This window comes from Pleurodeles waltl, chromosome 3_1 (genome assembly GCF_031143425.1).
Source record: "Pleurodeles waltl isolate 20211129_DDA chromosome 3_1, aPleWal1.hap1.20221129, whole genome shotgun sequence".
NCBI lineage: Eukaryota > Metazoa > Chordata > Amphibia > Caudata > Salamandridae > Pleurodeles > Pleurodeles waltl.
In genome coordinates this window covers 555932413-555958216 of record NC_090440.1, presented here as the reverse complement: position 1 = coordinate 555958216, position 25804 = coordinate 555932413, and the positions used below count along the sequence as shown (strand labels likewise).

The 25804-nt window shown below is 43.0% G+C and overlaps 1 protein-coding gene across 7 annotated transcripts in view; it reads left to right on the top strand.

The window, feature by feature from the left end:
* The window catches only part of TLE3 (TLE family member 3, transcriptional corepressor), a 103353-nt gene that overhangs the window by 36934 nt on the left and 40615 nt on the right, over positions 1-25804 (top strand). For 3 of the 7 annotated variants that reach the window (XM_069222945.1, XM_069222943.1, XM_069222942.1), the window contains exons 5-10: positions 5448-5510; positions 6410-6484; positions 18776-18968; positions 19519-19535; positions 24808-24927; positions 25643-25693. In XM_069222945.1, coding sequence (XP_069079046.1) covers positions 5448-5510; positions 6410-6484; positions 18776-18968; positions 19519-19535; positions 24808-24927; positions 25643-25693 — 519 coding nt within the window. Of the gene's footprint in view, positions 1-5447; positions 5511-6409; positions 6485-18775; positions 18969-19476; positions 19536-24807; positions 24928-25642; positions 25694-25804 lie in introns of all 7 variants that reach the window. The other 4 variants (XM_069222944.1, XM_069222941.1, XM_069222939.1 and 1 more) reach the window with 2 other exon arrangements.

Here is a 25804-nt window from a genome sequence, read left to right as displayed (position 1 = left end):
TCTGGAGGCAGACCATCCCCACTCTGACACAATATCCCTCCTCTTAATATGTACCATATTGAGTCCCCACCATCAAAGGCAGAGTGTTCCTCCTCTATCGCTGTCTTGCCCATCAGAAATTGTGCAGGGTGAATGCTACTCTGGCTACCTCTTTCTGTCTCTTTTCCTCTCCTTAAATAAATTTAGTTTGGATGCCTCATCCATTTCAGTAGGACTCAGACCATTGACTTTCGGGTTGGAACTCTCTATAGATTGTGTCTTAACATCCCTAATCTATTTTACTAGTGAGGGTTTGTGTGGATTTTGTGCATACACATTTTGAGTGCACTCAGTGTATTGGTCCCCTATTGTTTAGTTGTTAAACAGCACTAGATTCCACTAGGCACATCAGAACCCTACTAACACAAACCACTACTAAAATACATGTGCTCTTCTGCCATCATGCCATGTTTAGGTCTGGATTGGTGGTGTATCTGTACATGTGACATTTGTTTACAATATGCAAAAAGGGGCCATCGGTCCACCCCTTCAACCACTGGATTGCTGATGTCCGCCACCTCAAGCCATTGCTTTTAGACAGCGGTAAACACATTCTGAATCAGTTCAGAGGAGTATACAGCTCTCATCTTGTGCTATTGGCTGTTTGGTGTATTATTTCACCTCCTTGGACATGATTCCATTGCAATAAACAGGGGACTATTTTAAATTCAAGAATCGCACTGTCCTAATCGGTTCTTTGTCATAATTGCACTGTATACAAAATAGTTCCATCGAGGGTCCCCTAAAGGGTTAATGTCCCTTAATCCTTGTTCCCCCTTGCCTTATCTGTGCAATATTCATAGGAAGACCATTTCAGTTGCCTCCACTATGTATGTATCAATACGAATTGCTTTAAATATGCCACCCCAATCCTCCTCATGAGGACTCCTTGTGTGGTTTAACAAGGCCTGGAAATAAACTAGACCATGCTCATTTGGGTTGGCCTTTTGAACAGCTTCTGTCCTTCCATTGCACACAGCCTTCTTGGAATTTTTGTTTTAATTGAAAGTAAGTGGAAGAAGTGTGTGTGTTTTTATACTTGTTTGTCTGCAGTTCACCCCCGGCAATCAGTTATGCCAATACACAATGCACCTTGTTGTTCTGCGTTGTGGTTTCCCACTTTCTACATTGGTTACAGCTGAGGTTTGAATTGTGGAAGTAGACTAGTAGATGGGAAGGGGAATCTCAATGACTGGTACCATTTTGGGAGTAAATCTTCGAAATGTCCTTAAACACTACAGAGATTGCTTTAGCAACATCTACCATCCCAGGCATGGAGTAGTCAAGATGTCTACTCTGCTTGGTTTCTCTGCCAGGTCACAAGCTTTTCATTGAGTCCTGATTTTGGTAGGGAAAAGTTAACAAGTTCTTGTATCAAAGAGCAGAAATAGAAAATGGACTAAGAGTTGGCACATACGGATTTGTTCAAGGACTACTTGTTCCGCTGTAAAAAGTATGGATGCCAGCAGTTGCATGTGTTATCTGTTTGGGCTGCAAGTTCTTTTGCTGAAGTTCACATACAAATCCTGCTGTATACTTGGACCACTTATGTCCTTCTGTTAAAAGCGGTCATTGGGAAAATAAGTTCCATTCAACCACAGCAGGCAGTCACGTTGCACGCAAAGACAGCCAAATTGCAATTATATCACAAAGTAGATAAAGCACAGTATCTAAACAAAACGTAGGATCTTGGAAACATTCGAGTACTTTGTAGTAAGTAGGCGACAAGAAAGTCAAACATAATTTCAGGACAATTACTCTTTAAAGGAGATATGTTTCTGTGGTTAGTAAGAGGTTTTATTTTCAATTGAGCAGGGTTTTGATATAATGTTTTATAATCCTTCTCAGGGGCTTAAGTATGGTCTGTTGCACATCTGTCGAGACAGCTCGTTTAATGTGAAGTCTGTTATGCTGCGTCTCCAAGCCCTGCAACGCCTTGTGTTTGGTCCATGGAGGGAAGGAGGAAGTTGGTCTTAGAACTATTTGTCAATTAAGATAAGATTAGCAAGTCATTTCATCGTCTCCGATGTACCTGCTGACCGACACAGTTGTTGGAGGAAGTTTGCCTCCAAACCTTGATTCATGGGACAAGTTAAGGTGTGCAGCATCTAACAGATGGCCTCCAAGTTAAGGCTCTTGCAGCAAGAAGCGCTTCGCTATTGTCAAGTCATTTGCTTTTGGTGCTTATAAAAAGTGCCACAGTACAATGTCATTGAAAAAAGTATTTCTGGATAACAAGGCTCCCCTTGAGTCGTTCGCTTTTTTTTTTGTTGTTTTTTTTTTTTCCCCTCTTTCTCTTTTCCTTGGCTGTTTCCTTCTATCTATTTTCAGTCTCTTACATGCACTCTCCAGTGCCTCCCTCGTCTTTTGTATGCTGACTTTTTTTTTGTTTGTTCCTTCTTTGTTTTGTTCTTAACGTTTCTGCATGTCTTTGCAGTTTTCTGTTGCTCTTGTACTCAACTTATGGTCTGCTCTTTTCTCTTCCCCTCCTTTCTCACTCCCCTGCCTCTCTCATCTGCTCTCCCTTTTCATAGTCTTTCGCTCACACCTCCTGCCTCTAACTCCTAATTCACATCCTTAAAGGTGCGAGTGACCTATTATTTGAACATACCTCAAGTCTGGCTCAAGGGATGAAAAGTCTAGGAGTGCAAGAGTTACTTCACCAAATGACCTGTTCTTTTTACTTTGACTGAGCTTTGTTTAATATTCTGTTATTCCCCTGGTTCTTGGTGTAACTATTTCCCTGGCTAAATGTGTTGCTCAGTAATGTTTTGTCTACTTCTCCAGCTTCTAGAAATGGTCTCTTGCCTTCACCACCGATGATAGTGGCACACTTAATGGCATTGGTTGGCACTTGTAGCAGTGTTTGATAACTGCAAGTGGCTGTGCTACTCGTAGATTGGAGTGAGGACAGGCACGGCTGAGGACTTTGTCTCTCTCGCCCTGAAGCGATAGCTTACTGTCAGCGAGGCGCAGAGGGTTGAGATTCAGCTTCTGCTTTTAGAGCTGAATACTCTGTGTCCAAATAATCGGCAACCACCCACACTTCGCACTGGGTTATTTGGGAACTGCATCTGATCCATGGAACTTCTGCATGTAGAGTTAAGCGAGTCACATCCCTGTGCCCGGATACCTCATTGTATGTTGGCTTTTGTGTCTCAGCACAGTTCCTTTATGTTGCACAAGGTGTTGTGTTGCTTTTCTTGGGTTTGTCTGCTGAATCCTTTCCAGAGAACCCTGTGAAGAGTTTTAAAATGTGGCAAGAAGTACATTGTGCAATCTCCAGAATTTGAAACCTGATTAACTTTGATAGATCATTCTGCTACCTGGCATGTAGGTCGGTTCCCAGGGTGCATCACTAGCTACTGAGCTTTTTCTCACCCCTCTTGATGTTTCAAATGAGCTCTGTCTACACATGCTCTGGTGTAGGCTTCCACTGCCCCCCAGCTGGCATGGAGGTCTGGCATTTAGCCCTCACATGCTCTTGTTGCCCACTACTTGTCAGTGTTTTGTCTACCCTCTTAACTTTCTACTGCTCATCACCTGCCAGCATAAACTTACTGTCTCCGACCCCCCCCCCCCCCCCACCCCCCCCCCCCCACACCGGATACTTCGACTTTCATCCACCTACCTTTTGAGTTCCATGCAAAACCCCACTGCCAACCACTCACCACAAAACTGTCAATAGTGGGAGGTTGGCAGCCAAACTATACCTCAACAACATGTTGAATCACCAATTTGCAATGCAATTGGTCTCATATTTGTGAAAGTTACAGCTCTTGGTTTAGAAAATGGCTTTTTTTATTTTACTTGTGTTTTATTTGTATGCAGTGAAGTGATGTTGCATAGCGCTATTGCCATTTGTATGACCTTGTGGCGCTGAAGAACCAGACAATGTGAAATAGGTTGGGTGGGGGGGTTGGAGACGAGTAATATGCTGGCTGATGAAAAAATTAAGTAACAACATCCTGGAAAAAGCAACATTCATGGAGAATGCAAATTAAATGTAAGCAGGAACAACATGGTTACGTTAATGCTTTTACACTTCTAATATGCTGGCGGGAAAAAAAAACAGCAACATGGAAAGGGTGCAGACCGCAGGCTGTCACTAGGTGTCCTTTTGGACCTCTTTTGGCCACATAAGGTACCGCATTCCGTAATCTTGAATTCAACACATCCCCAATGACTTTCGGGCGCCGTGCTGAAAAATGAAGCGCAATGCTCATTTTGATAAAAGTTTTACACTGTGCATTCAGGTTATGAGGGAGGGGAGACGAGAGTAATATGCTGGCTGGAGAAAGAAAAGAAAAAAGTATGAGGTTTCGCTATATGCAACTTCACGTCCTCATGTAAAGCGCTGATTCACCACAAAACAACAACATGCCCAAAACAAGGAAAGGAAGAAGAAGAAACAACCTGAAGCAGAGGCAAAAGAAAAAAGTAGTGCACCCAGTAAGGTATATGGCCCATCTTGCAATATTCCATGTAACAGGGTAAGTGTCCAGGGCGGGACAAACGTAAGGCATTTACCTATGAAATCAAGGGAATTTTGAAAGGCAGGCCAAGAAATGAATGAAAGTGATGGGCATGTTGCAAGTCCACAGATGTAGATTACAACATGTCGAGAGATAGCGCTTTGCTCTTCCTAAGTTTGACCTAAAAACTGAGTTTGTATTTATGTAGTTTTCAAACTCAGCCCTTCAGTAATGCTAGCAATTCTAGCCAGATAGTGGACAAAAGCCAACCAACATATACATAAATAGTGACATCTGCCAGCAACGCTTGTATATCTGTTCCATCACAAAGCAGTACGTCTAGCAATCTGATAATCCTTTTACTGGTAAATTACTCTGGTGAAGAGAAATCACAAACTTGCGGGTGGGCAGCACCGAATAGAATAAGAAAAAATTGAAGGAAACAGAAAGATGTTGCAACATAATTCAAAACGAAGGCTGCTGTGTAATTGTGAATGTCCCTTTAGTATTAGACAAGCATCCCCCTCGCACCACACCTGTCCCCAAGAATCATCCTCCCCACTGCAATGAAAATACAGTCTGGTGCAATTTTAGAAGACCGGGAGGAGGAGAAGGCCAAGATTATGAAAGACCGTATTCTGTGTTGACACTGTTGGTGAGGAACGTTTTGGCTCTGGATGATCATTTTTTTTCTCATTCTGACTTTGAGGTTTTTGATTAAGCAGGCACCTGGTTGTTAAAGCCCTCTTCCTTTTCCCCTCCCCCCTTCATAATATTTGTTGAATTTTCTTGGGAATTGGATTGCTTTATTACCCCTCTCTTGGCCCCAACAATCTGAGACAAGTTAAAGGATGAGTTTCTAACCCACAGAATGGAGTCTGACAGACTCCACACCCTTCGACCCTAACCTGTTGTTTTGTTTTTCTTTTCCAGACCGAAATTGCTAAAAGGATGAACACCATTCTGGCACAGATCATGCCATTCCTGTCCCAAGAGGTGAGCAAGCTGCACTTGTAGATTTTCTGTTTTTTTGTGTAACTGTAAGGGGAAGTACTTTAGTAAGCACTGCTTCTTTGGGCCTCCTCTCGGTGAAAAGGAATTGGACCCGATCGAGAGCCACATACAGCTAAAATACTATACCAGCATCCAAAATGAAATGCTGACTTATCTGTCTACGTTCATAACTTTGTCTGGGGCCCACGTGTGTGTTCACAGCACTTTGCGATGTGACAGTATGTTGTTATTGAGGCTGACTTTACCATTCCCTCGGAGGTTGGTGGTCCAGGATCTGCTATGTGCATATGCGACCATGTTGGCCATTTGTTGGTTGTATTGAATGTCGGAAGATGGTAGTTGTTACTTGGCTGTCTGCACGGCGATAGTTACAAGGTTGTCATGCATGATGGGCCAGATGGTTGTGTACACGTGTTTGGTTTCACCTTGTCCTTTGTATGCGATGATGGTTATGTTCATACCTTTATAATAATGTCTGTGAAGATATTGGTCATGTATACTAGGTATGAGGAGTCTCTTGGCATTGGTGCAAGTGATCTTTCAAATTGAACTGGTCTTATTTTGAATATTGGTTCAGATGTTGAGCAGTGACGGGCCCTCACCCCCGTGTTAAAAGGGTAGATGTGAGGTTTTAGAAGGTCTAATCCTTAATTATCTTTGTCTGGAGTTGATCTCAAGGGGTGGATTTTGATGTGCTGAATGAGGGCGCAGCAGCTGTCAGGATGACTGCCATTGTTATGCAGTTGTGGTGATGTGTGGATACCTGTCGATGCACAAATGGGCAGTAGGTGTGTGGGATGCGGTTGGGCGAACTAACTTTAATGGATGAAGTAGTCGTTTCTTTGTTAATCCCTTGCACTCATACCGCTCTCTTCTTCTAGCACCAACAGCAGGTGGCACAGGCAGTGGAGCGAGCCAGACAAGTCACAATGACGGAACTAAATGCAGTCATCGGGGTACGTGGCTTTCCCAATCTACCTCTCACCATCTCGGTACCCTATAATGCCCGCCATTTCATTGAAGCACAGGCTGCGCCGAGCTCGGATGGCCAACCCGAAGGGCATTTGAGAATACCGGGGATGCTCTTGCTTCCAGCAGATCGAATGCCACCCTAACCCTCCAGAGCGATGGCAGATTTGAGCGCTGCTCCCTGTTCTCAGCCGCCCGAGCTCGGACTGGCCTCTGCGGCACTGGGCTGTTACATGGTTGTGTATTATGCCTCCCAGACAACCTGACTCTTGCCTCCCTGTGTCTGCATTTTGAACGTTAAAGACTACAGTGAGAACGGACCAGCGGAAATGTAGTATTCCTGCAAAGTCTGAGAAATTAGTGCCAAGTTTATTAAATAAAATTGCTAATGAACCACGCATGTAAATCTGTCTCCGGGGGTGGAGCTTTCTTGGAGCTTTCTGGGAATGGATTGTGTAAATCTTTGTGGCTGGGGCCTCAGCTTTGCAGTTCTTTGTTTATCCTCTGTGTTTGCAATGTGTCCCAGCCTGGGAGGCAAAGCTGTGGCTGGCTGGGCTCGTTTTTTTCATGCTCAGTTTCCATTGTGGGGGGGCTGGGGCGCCACAGTTCTGGAGATCCCATCTGCATAGTCCCGCGTGTTTATTCACTGTGGATGTGCGGTAATGAGCCTGTGCACTGGTATTGCCTCTGGATGTTTAAAGGGACCCTGGGTCTGCAGATCAAGGCCAGGAGAGGGTTTCACAAGTATTACTTTGAAAGTTTAGTCATTTTCAAACCGCACCCACTTGGTAAGGTTATTGTGATGTTTTGGGCATCTCAATAATGCAGTTTGACGTTTGTTGCAGCTAACTCGTTACACCGTGCATGCTTCGTCCGTCCGGACACAGAACAGTAGTGCTCTCACGGTCTTCAAGGCTCTCCTTTTCATACAGAATATTCATAGCACCTAGAAGTGTCCTTACCATCCTTTTTGCCCAGTGTGCCCGTCTTGTGTGCCGGTGCCCGTCTTGTATCGTTACAAGTACACTGGCTATAAGTCAAGGGATTTTTCTTTCTCATGCTTTGGACATAAACTAGTGTATGCTGTATTGTGCATTGAGACATTTTCAGGATACAACGCAGAAACTTAACCAGGATCTTACAGAACTGGTTTGAAGTTTTAGGAATATAAGCAATAGGGCTGCAGGAAAAGTCAATGTAGAGCATGATAGTTTTGGCATTTATTCATGGACGTCAATTCACCCAAAAGCCAGGGGTAGCAGAAGTGTCGTCACACGCCATTTCATTTTTACTTTTACTCACACGCTTGCTTTCACAAACAAACATTCACTCAAACACACACTCTTTTACGTAAGCTTACTCTCTCCTGCAAGCATGGACACAGCACACATATAAGTGTTTTTACTTACCCCAGCTACCAAGGAGGGTCATATTCCAGCTAACTGTGCTCCATTTTTTTTTTTTTACACTAATAGTGGATAATATACTATTCTCTATGGTGTAATCAGAAAACCTTATTGAAAACAAGGAAGTGGAGCCTCAAGCAACGTCCTTAAGGAGGAGCTGCCCCTCAGTTCCTGGTACTGATTTTGCCAGCTCTGAGGCCAGGAGTCGCAGAGGCAGTGCACGGGGTCGCAATGGGCAAGCTGGGGGTCTCAGCTACGACCCCTGGTGACACACACACACACACACACACACACACACACACACACACACACACACACACACACACACACACACACACACACACACACACACACACACACACACACACACACACACACACACACACACACACACACACACACACACACACACACACACACACACACACACACACACACACACACACACACACACACACACACACACACACACACACACACACACACACACACACACACACACACACACACACACACACACACACACACACTCTCTTTCAGCCACTGATTAGGGTGCAGACTATAGCCCGAGGGTAAGGGTGTTTAACAGGTGTAGCACCAGGCAGAAGGGCTATTAGAATATTCCACCCCCCGAGGATAGCATGCTGTAAATTAAAAAAGCAGTAAAAGACAGGCAAACACTGGAATGCTAAAGCAGGTGGTGAATACCAACCCTTATAATCCCAGAGGTATATAGGTTGAAATACTGGAGTCTGCGAAGGGGAACTAACCTGTCCAGGTTCAATACTTCCGAATGAAAAGATTCTTGAGTTTACCCTTTTCTGCTCCACTTCAGTACCCCTATATTTACATTTAAGTTGTGTGTCTGCCCTTCATATAGCGAGACTGTCCAAATGTTAGCCTAGCAGGACCTTTGGGCTTTCTTTAAATTGTGCTTCACCCTTATTTTAAGGTCGCTTAGGAAACACTTCGGTCTGGTCCGCTTCAGGGTGTAACTGGAAGTTTGTAACCAAGTTGTAAGTAGAAAATTTGCTTATTATCCCTTTCTTTTAGCTAAAAGGGACAGGAGAGTAGCTTAAACCCCACTCCCTCCGTTTTTTGGTAGGTTAGTTAGGTTCATTGCAGAGCAGAGATGAGCTGCAGTGACTGTATACAGTTTTTATATAAAAAAAAACACTGAAGTCATCCATAGATCAATTTGCATTTGGATATAGGTAGTTGCAAACAACATATCAAAGGATTTTAGTTTGAGTGCATACCTGGCAAGTTGCCAGTTTTACAGATACTCCCAGGGTATTAGACGTTTTTAACTGTGGTCGTAGAAATATAATCTTTTACAGGGCCCATCACAAGGGCAACAACCAGTGCTTGATTTGTAAAGGAACGAGTGCGGGTAGCCTAAACTCTGCTCAGAAGCCTGCAGCTATTAAATATCGGCGCACCGAATAAAATGCTGTGTAGTCCAGAATCCACATTACGCCTCTTTAATCGCGTACCCGACACTCCCTTGTGATGTCTTTTTCTGTCTTTCTCTTCCTTTGTGTTTTCACGTGTTTTTTTTTTTTTTTTTTTTTCCCCTCTTACCCTCGGGTGAAGTCTGAAAAGGAAAAATAAGTACCAGTCCCTAGAAATAGTAGGCCCCACCGGCTCTAATTAAGCACTGAACATCCCCTACAATAAAAAGAAACTCAATCTATATGTTCAGTATTATAGTTGGAATTAACCTATTTGCTTTTTTCCAATGTATTTAACCTTTGTTTGCTGATTTACCATACTCCTACTACCACCTCCTTTCATCCACGCTAATGGGGCACCACTCCTGCTAAGGGAGAGGACTTGAGCACCATTGTGCAGCATGGATTTATTTCCCGCTCCCAAGGCTCCAGTCCTTTCCTTCTGCTTAATATGATTGGCCATCATTGCACAGATGTGCAGGCCCTACTTGCACTTCAGTATTTCTCTCTCTCTTTGACGGCCAGGTGTTTTTCTACTCCATTCGCCTTTTCGTTGCTACCAATAACTGCTGATCCTTCATATCCCCTTTCTCCAAATATGGTTATCGCAAGCACTGACTTGCAGGTATGTGGGGCCTCGCCATTTCGTGCACTTAGGTTAATCACTTTCAGCTTGAAAAGTCAAAAATTGAATGACTAGCACATTGTCCCCCTTAGGTTGTTTCTTGGACAGGATTTGTACAGAAGCAAAAAGTTCAGAGACATCTTCAGACTGTCTAGACTTAGATTTTTTGCTCTGCCTACTTTGTGACTGGTTTGGGTTAGACTCTTGCTGTCAAGGAGGCTCTGGTGGATGCTGTCATAAGTGGGCTTAGAGTTATCTTCATGGCCTAACACCAAGCTAGAGAACATGGTCAGCTTGGGGCAGAGGGGCTTCGAGGGTCTATCGGCAAGTGAGATGGACATGCTTCCTAACCAAGTGTTTCCACAGGGAGTCTGAGGGGCCTACAGTGGGATTCCGCATGTACAGGCTGTATGATCCAGTGCTTGGTTTCATCTTAAGTGCTTCCGAATCTTAAGATTCCTCATAGTACTGAAACCCAGCAATGCCATTTGGATTCAGCTGGGGCTTGTTTGAAGTGGTGATGGACAAATCTTTGATCTCCGCCAACAATCTTGGTAGCTGCTTGAATGGTATATCAACTCTTTAAAGAAAAATAGCCTCTCGTTTTGGAAGTTGCATGATAAAAAAAACAAATCCCCACTCTTTTCTTCTCCCCAACCCCCTAATCACTTTGTCTACTGCCTGTTTTCTGTGAATTCAACTCCTGTGGATATCTCCCACCAGTACACCAAGGATGCTACTTGTGTAGCAGTGGATTTTGTCTGAGATGTCTCACATTTGCTCCCTAAGTGTGTTCTTGAGTAGATTCAGTTTCCAATATCCCAAGGAGACAACTGGGATTTTCTCAGCCTCTGAGAAGTCACTTCTTGATTGTTTATTTTCTCCGTGTGGTTGCCAACAAGATGGAAAATAAACATAAAACACAGTGGTGCTTATGAGCATGGATATTGTTGGTGTCCCTTCATATGAAAAGTTATTGGGCATTGTTTTCTCCTGAAAATATTTAAAGTTATTGATGCCTTGGGAAAACAATTTCATCATGATGTACTCAAATACTGCTTTCTTAGGCTGCATCCTTCAGATGCAGAAAGACATGGAAACCCTTGAAAGGGAGTTTCCTATTTACTTCTAAAGAGAAGGTTGGCAAATGCCAACAACACATTATGTTTATGTTTATATTAAGCTTCTTTTGTAACCCGGTTGCTATGGCCATTGGCGGCTTGGTGCTAGATCATCTACACAACAATTGTTCATACTTGTTAGGATAGGTTGCACAAGAAAATTCACCGAAAAGGTTTTGAATTAGTGTAGATAGGTGTAGATGCTTCATCTGCGATTTCAGTCAGGACTCCTCTTAAAACCATTGCAGAGTAATGGGAGAAAGATCTCAGATTTTGTTTTCCCAACAGATGTACAAGACAGATCTTCAGTGGCAAGATGAGCAAGTTTACCAAATAATTTTGTTATGGTCAGGGGAGTCTCCATTTCTAAGTGGAAGGATTCACAGCACGCTCCTCATCCCATGCAAACCTCTATTTGCATATATTGGTATTTGAAGAGTGTGTACCTACCTCGAGAACAACTGGGCATATCGAGGATAAATTGCTGGGTCAGGTGTTGTGCTAGTTGAAGTGTGTCTGCAGCTTTGTTCTGAATTGGAGAGCTGATGCTGATCTGATGGTTTGGTCCCTTGCCTTCTGATCACTTTTCCTACCAAACAGTTGATATCCACTCATCCCCCAAAAATACGTTGTTTAGTCTGTGCTTCTATTTCAATCTTCTGTTGTTTACTTCGAGCTGTCTTGGTATTGCCTCTCTTAAATGTCTTTCTAACTAGTCCTTAAAGGGAATCGAGCTGTGACATAATCATCAAGTATCCATACTTCGTGTGCCCATCTGGCAGCCTCACAGAATGTACTTAGAGAAACATTGAGTATCCACCTATGGGTTGAACTCCGCCCTATGTTTTTTTTTAAAGATGTTAGTGTCGATGGCCTTTGTCTGGTGACCAGCTGGTCAAGCATTCTGCCCACAGGGTGCCCTGGACCCAAAAATGTGTCCACCAACAACACGTAATCTACAACTGTGTATGAACTGGGTACTGCCTTTACAGATTTAGGATTAAGTTAAACATTTATAGGGGCCCAGCTGAACACTGCATTGTGGATGCCTTCCACCGTCGCAGTGGTCTGCACTTGATCCCATTGCATCTCCTTTCTCAGTGTCAAGTTGGTTTGACTTGTTTAGAGAGCCCTCTGTGTCCTGGGAGCTCAAAATACTTTTCTCAAAGTGCCTTTCACACAGCCTGTTCTTAACCATTATTGCCACTAAAACTAGCCCCAGTGCTGTGGTTCTTGTGTTGAACATGGAAATTTAGTGATAAAAGACGGTTATCATTGAAGGTCCCCTTTTAACACCAGGCCCTCTTACCTATTTCGCCACTGACCTTGCCAGCATTATTTTCATGCTGCTCCTCTGTAGGCTCATAAGATCTGGTATGACTTAGTTCAACAAATTTTTGTAGATCAAGATACAAGCTATGCAAACTTTTTCTAAAATGGAAACAAAATATTTCAAATGACGTTGTAGTGTAAACAAATTAAATGAAACTAATAAACACATCAGAGGATTACAAAACCATATTCAAAAGTTAAAACACGATAATATGGATGCCACGTCCCATTGGCTTGTTGATGCTAAAGGACGTTTTCGTAGCTGAGTAGGCCATTACTGTGTAAGGTTTCAAACTTTTATCTACTACATGTCTGTAAATACAAGTCGTCATACCGCCCTCGCCCAAATCTCAGCTCTGTTCATGTATGATGTGGATCAAAAACAAAGCGCGCTGTGATTGCAACGATTATTGGTTTGTTGGTTTGGGTCTTCCTGCAGGCAGAATAATTGAGTTATCTGTACCTCGAAGTACCTAAGAAGGAATCTTCTGCTTTGCAAAGGAGCACATGGCCCTTCCCCTGGCATTTTTCTTGTATTGGGATTGACGACACTTTAGTCTTTAGGAAGAGAGAGAATTTCACTTAGTGCAAGATTCAATAGGGTGAGAAACTTGTAATTTTTGTTAGATCTTTTTCTGTTGTATTCTTGTCAATAAAATAATCATCTTGATGATACATTGTATCCCTTCTTACGAGTATATGGTATACTTTGATGTGTTTTGGAGGATGGCTCTTTTCTCCGGCAAATCCTGACTGATAGAATCTCTGCAATAATCACTCTTCATTGTCTGCTTGGATATTAAGGGCTCGCCTAGTGAGATGGGCGAAACAATACCCAGGACTTTGGTATTGCCCAGTCTCCTGCCTCCAGCAGAAAGCTTCACTACCAGGGTACTGAATTACAAAAGCTTTGGAGGAACCCTGGGTGTGGAGAACGTGCCCTGCGGAGTTTGTAGCAATGTGCTTAAGGTTGCTGCAACCGAGGCCCCCTTCAGCCCTACTTTCTTCACAGAGCAGTAACACCATCTTGTATGTAATACCATTCAGCATCCCACCTGCTCACTTTGCAAATACGAGGAAGGGGCGGAAACCTAAGGGTTAATCATGTGATGCATCTCTGATACTGCCCTATGGGCAGTGGGCAGCAGCTACAAGGTGTAACTTGTTTCTGAGGAAGTTCTTCTGCAGCAGTGAAGGGGCATGAGCGGTGGTGCACAAGCAGATCACCTCCCAAGGGAAGGAGCATTTCTCTACTCGGGGGCTGAAAAAGAAAGACTCCTGAGAATGTTTGGTTTGTCGAATTTAAAAAAGTTCTTTAAATACTACCCGTTGTGGTGGTTTCCCATTTAAGAGAGGTTTTACTATACACTTTGGGTATTTTTGTATTGCTTTCGTGGGTTATTCTTGAAACGTCCTACAGACAGCACGACAGCTGAAACTTACAGCGCACTCTCATACCAAAAGGTTACCGATCTGTTTTCCAAGAAGAATACTGATAACGGAAAGGTAATGAGCAAGTCTGGACAGTGTGCACTTATTAAGTACAGTTTTATCCAGATTTGGCTCATAGCCATAGCCCATTGTGTGCTTTTGTGTGTGAAAGTGGTGGATGTGATACTGGACAGCATCTCATTTTCAGTAACTCTTGATCCAGTAATTAACTTTGAAAACCTACGCATTCTTCACCACAGCAATGAGGTTGTCCCAAAGAATCACCACCCCTACTCTTCAGCTGCTACATACATGAAGAGACTGATAGCTGCCTGTATCCAAAATGGTAGAAACCTTGTGATGGACAAATCTTGGATCCAAACAAAGCGGTCACCAAGTTCCTTTTTTCACGGGTTGCTTAGTGCATGACTTTATAAATGCCAGTATGTGTTAGTGCCCCTTTCCTTTGGGTCCATACAATGTCTTGTAAATCGTTTTTATGGCACAATCATCAAGCCTAAACGTGACAAGGGAAATGCAACTTTTAGTTGAATCATTAATCTATTGGTTTTGAAGATTTGGGCTTGGTCACCAGGCCGAGCAGTAACGTTTTGTTTTTATTTTAATAAGCATTGGCAAAGCCAATGGGTCTAGCTTTGAGCCAACAAATGTAAGCATATGCATTCAGAATGCTGTTTTACTTATCTTTCATGCACACATGCTATTTATCATACTAACGCCATCCCCATTAGTTCTGCCAATCATGGGAATGTAGCAAAAAAAAATCATAAACATAGGAGATAAAGATTTCAATGTGACAAAAAGTGTGCACTGAGTATACTTTTTTAGATGTAAAATAGTCCGTTATGCATTTCCATTAGAAGCATTTTCTAGAAGATGGAGTAATACCCCAAGAAGCATGTAAAATAAGGTGAAAAAGTAATACTCATCTGGGTTGAGCCAAAGCCAACTCTTATTTCTATCTTATAATAATTAATAACAATAGGTCTTTCAGATAACTATGCTGTCTCGCCAGACAGTAGATCTGGGGGAAATCCCTTCTCCTTACATTCTGCCTTTGGTACTATTCACATTGATTAGTGAATGAAGTCTTTACAATACGTCTCTGATAGCAGGAGTAGTTGATATAATATCACTTCTTTCCACGCATAATGAGTGCGTTGTGTGCTTGAAGAGCAAATAGTTACTGGATTGATGTGCAGACAGTATGCGTAAGCTTGAGTGGCGCTTCTCTAATTACAGTCTTGTTTGCAAACAACCCTGTCATCCTCTTTCCGAACACAAATTGTTTGGTCTGCTCATTCCATTTACTTTTTCTGGCGGATCCTAAATAGAAGTTACCAAATTAAGTTTAATGATCTCAGTGTGTGAAGTCAGGGGCTGTATGTTGGCCAGGAAAACCAAAGTAATGCTTACTTATAGGTTTTAATCATTCTTTGTAATTACAAGTTGGAGACTGAAATGCTGCTCTACAGCTCTGGTCTCAGAGACAAACTTACGATGGGCCATTATCAAAATATTTAGATCTGTTCTTCAGACTTGCAGTTGAAATGAAACAATCTTCCCCTATCGTTCGTCAGTTGCTCCAATTGGAGAGCAAGCTTTGGCAAGTCCAATTGCTCTGGTGTCTGCTGCAGACATTTGGCTTTGTCAGTGCTTGTTTTTTCAGGGTTTTGTAAAACTTTGTTTGGGACGCTGCAGAGCCCTCATCAATTAAAAGGAAAACATTAACTAAAAGTGAAGGTCCCAAAAATCACACATTGCCATGGTAGTTCTTGGCACTCAAGGAAATTACTGAGTGTGTGGTTGTGCTCCTTGTGAAACAGAAGAATGACGTAATTCACATCAAAGTTCGCCACTAGCTGTAATGAATGGAAGGAAAATGTGTAGAACACAATAACCACCCAGTGGATGAATATCGCTGGCTGAAAGCCCCGATAAGTAACTGTTATAAACATAATGTTAGTGAAATCAAACGGTCTTGCCTAACACCATTTTGTGGTTTGACATTTCACTGTATAAATATTGTGCAAGCCGTTGGCCTCGCGTTTGCAGGGATAATTAAGTAGGAACCGTTCAGCATGCAAGTACCCATACACCACTCAATTTTTTAAATAAAAAGTCAAGCATTGCTGAACCAGTAGGTTTATCCTTAATATGCTTGCACCAATAGACACTGACATTCCCAAATGCTGTGTGGATGCTTTGCATTACAAACGGGGAACAAAGTAACATAAAAGTACACTTTGTGTAGAGTGCATATTGGTGACAAAGAACAGAATGTCACAAATAGAATAATGCTTGAGTGTACTTTTCAGATGTAAAATAGTCCCTCACACATGCCACCAGAAACATTGCGTGCAAGATGGGATGATGCGTGAATAGCCAGTAGAGTGAGTCGCAAGATTAAATCTTCAAAGTTGAGCTAAAACCCATTCTATGTATAATTAAAATAGTTGATAACAGTATATCTTGTAGACAGCTATGCTGCCAAGCCACACCGAAAAAGATGATGGTTTTGCAATCCAGCTTGAATTTGTATAGGAAATACCCGATGCCTGTCCGTCTTTTTTTCCACCAGCTATGTTACTTCATATATTATTTTTATTATGATAGTTATTGACATTTTTATAGGTGCTTACTACAACCTGGCACTGGATGGATAGTCTAGATTATTCTCAGACATGCCCACGCTTATTAGCCCCTGCAAGATCATTGCTTGGGATGCAGTGTGCAAGACCAAGCTCCTAAAAGTCCGAAAGGGGTGCTGGCATGTGATTGTCCTTAACTGCCATGCCAGTGCCCAGTAACCCAGCCTTTTTGTATCCATGCCCTAGCTTACCTAGCTTTAAATTGTTTTACTTTTGAAAGTCCTAAAATCTGAACGGTTCCTGCAGTACATCACTTGTATGCTTCATCTCTTCAATGGCACTCAACATAATCCTAAAAGCTTCAGTGAGAATGTTTAACATGTTCTCTGCTGCACGCTCAATACTATGTTAGCTAAACATAGATGAAACAAATATTTTCTTAACAGCCCAAGAGTCCATCTCCATCCAGCTTGGAGTGTGGACTTTATATGAAGAGCACAGTATAGGTCTGTTGACCCAGAAAAGTAATGGAACAGTCTCTGGCACTTTGACATCGCGTGGGGTCCATAGACGTGTGGTTTGCCCTCTTTCAATATATAAATTGCAATGGATGTTTAAATAATATAGGCACGCTCAATGTATGTCAGTGAGTGGTGGATAGATGTTTTTTGGTGTAGAGTGGTGTTATGTTGCAGATATGTTTGTTGTGATGTGTTTTGCTTTTGTGTTGGTGTGTTTTGTTGCGTTGTGTGCTAGTGTGGTGTAGGTTTCTTTTTTAATTTTGTGTTGATGTCTGTGGGGTGTTCATTTATTTGTGAAACTTTTGAGTTCTACCCTTCAGATGCCTTCTAAGCATTTGCATGGAAATTTAAAGCATGCAGTCACATTTAGTAACTTAATGTTTTTTTAATAGTTTATATAGAGAAGAAAGACCTTTTGCATTTTCATTAGCAAGTAATGGTATCTCCACACATAAATTTCAGATGTAAGCCTGCTCTTCCACTGTCGGCAATCAGTGCCCTATCCACAAAACTTTCTTCCATGAGAAGGTGTGACTTACTCCTGGAAATTCTGAAGTAAGTCTGGGAGTAAGCTAAGTTGCAAATATTTACAGAAATATTTTTAATGGGCCCCATAAATGCTTTTATGGTACATATATAGGTATAGAAATATATTTGTAGAGATGTGTGTATGTATATATAATCTCTCGTATGGGGACAGGTTGTCATCAGTTGCACTATTTAAAAAAATTAAAAAAAATAAGACAAAACCTGCAGGTGTGAGGCCACAGCACTGCTGTCAGCAGGTGTACATCTTAGTGTATTATATTAACAAAGACTTCTGCAATAGCGTTCACAAATAGATACCGTTAAAGAAAATAAATGGAAATATTTATTACAAAAAAGCTTTGCTTCCCATGACAGCTAATCAATTTGGAGAAAAAAAAATGCTGCTTGTGAGAAATCTTACAGGTGAAGTCATACGTGATGTGATCTTTGATAGCATGTGAGGCTGCATATCTAACTCGCCATAACTGGGAAAAATCTGGCTTTTTTTTTTTTTTTTTTTTTTTTTTAGTATTTAGTTTACGATGACCTTTAAGCTGTTTTTCTAGCGTAGGGAGCTATTTACGATTTAGATTTCATTATATATGTGGCATTGGGTCATGTCTTGTCCCCAGAGAATGTACTTTTGCCGTGCACAACCAACCACCGGCTAGCAGCATGGCTGTTGACCATGGCTTATGTGCATTGGGTTTCAACGCATTACCCACTGGCCATGGACTATGGGCAATGGTTTTTCAATTTCTTGCTTCATAACAATTTCCTTATTTGCATTTTAATAGAAAATGCAATTTTCATGAATTCTTCCTGCAACACACTTTTCCCACCACCCTGTCCCCCTAGCTCCTCTTCCGACTGATTTGCATCCTGCTAACCAGTATCAAACAAATGGACATATTTTGTTTTTGGAAGATTTCTGATGCAAATGTATATGTGGCTTTGAATAGTAATGACCTAAACCATCCTTTGCACCTTTTGCTAGTGTAATGCGCTTTTGCTATTTTCTACTTGCAGGATGTAAGCATGTCAGTGCAAATAACTTAATTTTGTAATAATCCGAGGTTTGAACAGAACAAAATGTGTTCGGACTTTAAAATCTCCCATGTGAATGCAAAAAGTGTCTGCTTTCCTCCTGGTCGCCCCCCACCCCCTGCACAAACATCCACTGGTCCATTTAGTCCATCAAGATGCTTGCACCCTGTGTTTCTCAGTCGCTGTGCTCTCTTCTTACAGCAGCAGCAGCTGCAGGCCCAGCACCTCTCCCATGCCGCCCATGGCCACCCGGTGCAGCTTCCACCGCACCCCTCGGGGCTCCAGCCTCCACTCTCAGGCAGCAGTGCAGGGCTGCTGGCTTTGGGGGCCCTCGGGAGCCAGGCCCACCTGGCAGTGAAAGATGAGAAGAATCACCACAGCCTGGACCAGAGAGGTAAGCGAGCACAGATCACACTGCGTATGGCAGACCCCTTCTGCTGCAGTAGGCCAAATCACTGGTTGTCTAGTTGTAGGTGCATCACTTTGGCCATTTGATGGAGTATTACTGTGGTATTGAAATCCTTTGCTTGGAAGCCTTTCCCAGAAGGTCATACCACATTCGCAATCCTCAGAACGAGTGCTGAGCTTATTCACCTGCTGCTCCCACTGTCTGATTTGGGAAAACAGGGCCACAGGAAGTTAGCATAAAAGATGAAGCATTGTCGCTTCCTGGAACCCCAACTCGGGGAATGGGCACTGTGAGATGGAGTATGTTACCTCCATGGGGGATTGCCACAGGGCCACCATGACTGTCTCCTGCGGATTGGCACAGGGATTCCAAGCCTGTATCCCCACTGGAGGAGAGCAGCCCTGGGAACTGGCTTCCGAGCCTGACGTTTCTTGCTTTTAGTTTGCTGTTTGAATGTTTATCTCACTTGCTTCCTCTCTTCTTTCCCTCACTGTGGATGGAACGCTGGTGCGGATGTGGCCCTTCTTCTGTAAAGAGCGGGACTCCATTTTGGTGAGTTGTAACTCGTCTGTTTTTGTTTGTTTTCTTGGAGTAGGGAGCGCCTGTAGTGCTTTTCTGCTTTTGCACAGACATTTCCACTTGATTTTTGTGGTTGCTCCCCCTCCTTTTCCCACCGTATCCTATTCTAATGAAGTATTATTGGCTTACAACCCTTCACTTTCTTGAGTTACACCCCTAAATAGGTTGTAGCTGCTGGAATGGTTTTGATTGTGTTCACAAGTGAAAGTTGTCTCACTGGTATATTAATTATGAAAATGAATAAAAATATTCTGTCTTTAAATGAGTATAGATAATCTCACCATGTACTCAACTGCATAATATGCTGATGACCCCTATGTGCTTGGAAGCCCGAGTGTAGATCAGTGTAAAATGCTTGCCTTGTAATTGTGATCTATGTATGGGGGCCCCTCCAGTAGTTTGACATAGTGGTTGCTGAGTTGTAAGAGCGTTATGAAAGGTGTAGACCGGTGGTGAGAGGGCGACATTGAATGTAGCCAAGCTTTGAGGTGTGGAGGTGAGAGGCAGAGATTTGAGGGTGCCTCTGAATTGGGCTCTTGGAGAAGAGGGATGGAAGACATACTGGGCAGAGGGTGCTGTCATGAGAAGTAGGGCATTGCAAGGCCGGTGCCATATTAATTTAAGACCTGTAAAGGACATGATTGCAAAAGGGCTGACCTACCTATGGTGAGGGCATGAAGAATGCAGGGCTAGACTAGGCCTTCTCCTTTAGCCAGCTAAATAAATGTTTTATTTGACTAACGATTCCAATAGTTCTGTGAGAAAGTTGACCAGAATCACATTCCTGATGTGCACACTTTTTTTTTTTTTATACAAAAAATATATTTATTTAGACAAAAGTATTTTATTACTGGCCTGCCATTTTTATTGACGTTTCATGAAAACTGAAAGTGAGCTGAAAAAGTTTCACTGGCAGAAGAAGATTCTGTAGATCATCAGCGCGCTGTATACAAGAAACCCTTCTAACATCTGTGAACTAACATCTGTGAACTACTCTGTAAATAGTGTGTGATTTGTGATAGAGTTTACGTGAGTTAGCTACCGTTTCTAATACTCGCCTTATATGGTTTTATATGGTGACTAGGTAGGTGAACCTTTTTTACCCCTCACTTTCCAGTTTGCGTGGGTGACCTTCTCTCGCACTGTGTTAGTGCCAGAGGCCTATGTTGTCTGCAATAGATGACATTTCTAAGTTAATTCCTTAGAGGAGATGGCGCAAATTTTAATTCCCAGATTATTGCTTCTCCGGTCTGCTCTCAGTTATCATCTTCATCGTATTTTGTAAAAAAATTGTTACGTTTTACCAAAAGGAATCAATTTTTTTTTTTTGTTTTTTTTTTTTTAAATATAATAATAATTGTATTTTAATGCTAGATAAGTCTACATGTGCTGTGCTGGTTGGATGACCCTAGTTACTTGTGACCCCTTGCAGCTGTTAATTCCTCAGATGCGACATTGCTGGTTATGCCGCTGAAGGTGAGGGGAGTCCTCAGATGGGCAGATTCTGGGGTTCTGAGCATGGTCTTGACAGGAGGGTTGAACAGTAAGAATAAGATTGAAGTTGTGAGATGGGCCGGCTGTTGGAAGGCGAAGTGTGCCCCAAGTGGACTGACGAAGGATGGGGCATTCGAGGTGAAGACCAGGGCAAAGAGTGGCCATTTCACAGGAGGGTAGCGTGATGAGTCACAATTGAGGAAAGGGTGAAGGTGAAAGAGGACAATATGTGAGGGTGATGTCCCTGAGGTGCCTCTGCTGCGGTGATGCTGTGAAAAGATAATGCCAGAGGTTGGGCTATGGAAAATGAGGCCAAGCCACAGCGGAGTCTTGAGCGGATCTGACCAGAAGCGATTCGTTGTGGGCGTGGGTTGACATACCGTTATTAGAGGACGTTGAGAGAAGAGAACGGGTCCCATGGAACCACTGAGATAGAGCTGTCCGTTCATGGAGTGTATCAGAATGGGCCAGAGACTCCCAGAATAAAGCATGCAAGTACACGTCTGGGAAGGTCCTTGGTGGTATAGGAATGGAACTGGATGTGGCACCTGGCAAGCCTCTAGGAAACAGATGTTGCCAACTCTATACACGGAAAATCAGCATTCAGACCTGTAGGAGTAAGGAGTCCGTGGGTACTACTGGGTTGAGAAGTGTGGGTGACATACCATGCAAACCTTTGAGGGTGTGGGTAGGAAACATAAAGAGACGTGCAGAGATATAAGCACCATATTAGTATACTGATGTGCGCTGCAGGGTGGTGCTTGCAGATTTGTGTATCAAAAGGGATTAAGCACCATTCACAAGCCGTAGACTTGTGTGTCAGCAATGTGTGTTCGCTTGTACGTATGTGCACACGTATGCATGTGTGTGGCGAGTTGGAGGCAAGTTGTGGCAGGTTTGCAAGCACCATATGGACTATTTGTGTGCTGCAAACAGTGCAGTCAAATGCATTTGCGCAAGGATAGGCTGTGGGGTCTCAAGGCACTGCTGAAAGTCACCTGTTAGTTCTGTAGCCGTAGTGCTGGCGCCTCTGATGTTTGTGTCACCTATGCTATTTCTAGCGCTTCCAGCCTTTGTTTCCTAATCCTCCCTGGAATGTGATCTACTATTTTAGTAGTGATATTTGTCACCACCAGGCTTCTCAATATATAACTTTTTAGCCCCTTCAAGGTGGGCTTTATATCTGGAGTAAAACTAACCTGATCACCCCCACCCTGTACATATCATCCCAGGTCATAAGTGCCCAATTCACCATAACTTCTGGAATATAGGTCTACTTCTAGTCGGGGAAACAAAGTCTGTATGGGATGTTCAACCTTCCTTTCTCTGCACTGTTTGGTGAGACTTTACATTCCAGACCCATGTTGAATTAGACCTACGCAATCAAAGAGGCTGGTTTGCTTGACGGAGGATATTTCCTGAGGTGCCATCGCTAATATTTTGGTGGGAGAGTGTTAGTGCAGCCTGGTTTGCTCTTTGGTACCTGGAACGCTGGATGTACTTTATCAGACACAGTGCCACCTGTAGGTGCTCTCCCAAGGGGTGGTGTTGGTGTAGAAGACATCATGCATTTTCTTCTGTGGGCCCAGCTTGACCAGGTGAATCAGTCTTGGGAGGGGAGGGGATGTCGGGACCTGGGGATCCAGGTTTAAACCGTGGCCTTGGCACTTGGCTCAATATCTTGTGATTCTGGGCAATACATTTCTATAATCCCCACTTTAAGTACACAATCCTTTTGATAGTCTCCCAACCTCCAATGTAACGTATAGTGTTCTGTTGCTTCCTAGCTAGGTTTGCGCTAAATAAATAACAATATATACATACATACATACTAAGGGAAAGGCATGCTATGATGGATTCCTACGCTTCACTGAATTGTCTGGTGTGGCTGCTTACTTTCTAGCAAATTAATACTGAGCTAGTGTGTCTGACTTCAAAATGATTGTAAGATGGTTTTGCAAAGAGTGTTTGATAATTTATGGTGTGGGAGAAGCTAAAATGTAGGCAGTTGCCTTCCAGCACTGAAACATGAACAGCCTTTTGTTGAGTGCAGTCAATTGAAAAACCTACTTCATGTCTCCAAGCTCTTGTGCACGGTTGTTGTACAGGTTTAATGTGCCCTGATATGTGGTCCTACTTCATTTCTGGGGTCTGTCAGGATTCTCCTCCTTTGGATGGCTAGCTTTTGGCCACATTTTAGGTCTTGTCAAGCAGAACGCTCAACTGACAGTAGGTGAAAGCCTTTTGTGGCCCACACAAATTCTTGGTGGATCTAGAATCCGCCCATTGCTTACCATTTGATGGCTTTATTGTCACTCATTTGCTTGCTTTTTATCCTTTTGCATGGCTTTCCCTTCTTCGATCTGACCCTCCTCTACTCCTCTAATGCATAACTTCTTTACCATTCTTTTCATTGGCAGACTTGTATGCTTCCACTGCTCACATTTAAGGAACCACTTTTTTTTCTCTCTTGTTAGGCACTCCATGAGTGCATGTGGTTTTCAACTCTATTCTTCGTGTGCTTCACTCTGCCAAATACCTGTCTTCTGCACTCAGTGTTGCAATCTCATGGTCCTCTCCCATTAACCTTCATCCATGTTTTGGGTTGCTCTCTCCCTCGTGCTTATTTTCTCCTCCTTTATTCTTTCTTTCCCCACCTGGTTTTATATTAATTGTTATCTCACTCCTCCAATCTCTCCCCATTCCTTGCCCACCCTTGCAGTTATTTTAAAATGTATTGTTTTTTTAAAATTTATATATATTTTTTTGCCAAGTAGCTCCCATTTTGCGCTGGCCAATGTGCGTACAGAAATGCACTTTAGTGCAATGAAAACATTTTTTTTAAATGTACTGTTTAAGTGGCATCTGTCATCTTAAAACGGTAAAGAAAATGGTGCACGCGTCACTCAGTAGGTGTGGGCAAACATGGTAATGCCTGGGTACATCATCACACATGCATATGTCCACAGAATTAAGTGGGTATCATGATGCCTACACCCTATGCATACGTCACATAATGTCACTTTATTTTTTTGTTTTGTCAATACTGCACAGCATCGCTAAAAATTATTGGGAAAGCCAATAAGTTTCAAAGGGGAGGACTATTGGTTTTGTCAATGTCTCACTGCATGTGACCTGTGCTGTCCCAGCTGCCATGTTGCCAAGATGACAGCTCGCCCATCTTTGTGAACTAGGTGCCTCCACTGTTCACTTGTGGCAAAGATATTTTTGGTTTAGATCTTACAACTATGTCGATATGACCGCTGTAATGATTACCCTGTTTGATGGCACATCGTTTTTCCCTTTGAATGACAAAAGGCTGAGTTCGCCAGACAATTAATTAAATTTATGACCTGTAGTTCACCTTAGATGTTGACTTCAGATGCTCATGGAGCCATTTTGCAGGTTTTTAATAATTCCCCGTCCATCTTGTTGACATTGTTTGTATGAGCACCATGAATTTGTCTGCTGTGCTGCCAAGGCAGAGATAGTCTCCCTCCTCCCTCATTCGCTTATTGTGACGTGGTGAGGACTCCACTTACCCCACCCCGCCGCCTCATCTAACTTCTGCCTCTTGTTCAGATTAGGATACACTACTCCAATCAGTGATGCATATTCGGGGGGCGTTCCCCTTCCGCCGCCTCCATGTAGTCTGGCTGTTTCTTCTCTTCCTAGCCTTGCAATCAAGAGGGGGTGCAACCATTTGGGTGTTTGAATTTCATCATTTGACTCTGTTTCTTTCGTTTTTAAGAATAAATCTGTGTCCCCGTCCGACAGTCTGAGAGCGAGTGAGAAACACCGAAGCTCGGTAGACTACAGCCTGGAAACCAAGAAACGGAAGGCAGACGATAAAGACAATCTCAGCCGATATGTAAGAGGGTCTGAAGAACTTGCTGCATTTGCCCCATGTCAACCTTCCCTTTTGGGCGTTCTAGTTGGTTTAGAAGGGAATCTGTAATTGTGTGAATGTTAATTGAAAATCTCTTGCTACTGACTGGGTGTAGAGGGGAATATTATTCAGGCTGCTCGCTTTTGGGGGCGGAGGGGAGGGTCTCATGCCAGCTCTGTGGGAGATCTGACTGCCTCGTTGTGAGGGTGAAACTTTTTGGCTGCCCTTTTTTGCAAGGGGAGTAGTAATTTTTGTCTGTCTCCTTTTGGGCAAAATAATTCCCTGATCAGTACTTTTGTGGTTGGGGCAGGACGCAATCTTCATCTCTTGTAGCTCGTTTTTTAGGTGTAAATCTAGTCTAGTTTAAGACAGAGGCAAGTGGGAGTAATGTCATGGCTGTCCTTTGGTTTGGAGCCTTAGGACTTGGTGGAGAGAGGTGAATTATATGGGTAGACCCCCATCCCCCCTTGGGGAGAGGGTGCAGAAATCTCTTCTTAAAACCCTTTTATAGGTTTCTCTAGCTCCATCTTTCTACTTTTGACAACTTGTCCCTTTGCTTCCCTTTACTCTGTTCCTCACCCCATCTCTCCCTGCATTGTGCAATGAGAAGGGAAAGAGTTGATAGATGAGCCGTGTTTTTTCTTTTCTTATTTGATTATTGCAATATCTTCTCCTTATGTTTGCTTCTCTCTGTTAGGACAGTGATGGAGAGAAGAGCGATGATCTGGTGGTGGATGTGTCCAATGAGGTAAGCTCATACTTGGTTACCTGAGGCATTTAGATCAACTGGGCTGCCTGACCCTGTTATTTCCCATGTCCATTGTGCAATCACAAACCTTCTCTGGTATCCATATTTTCT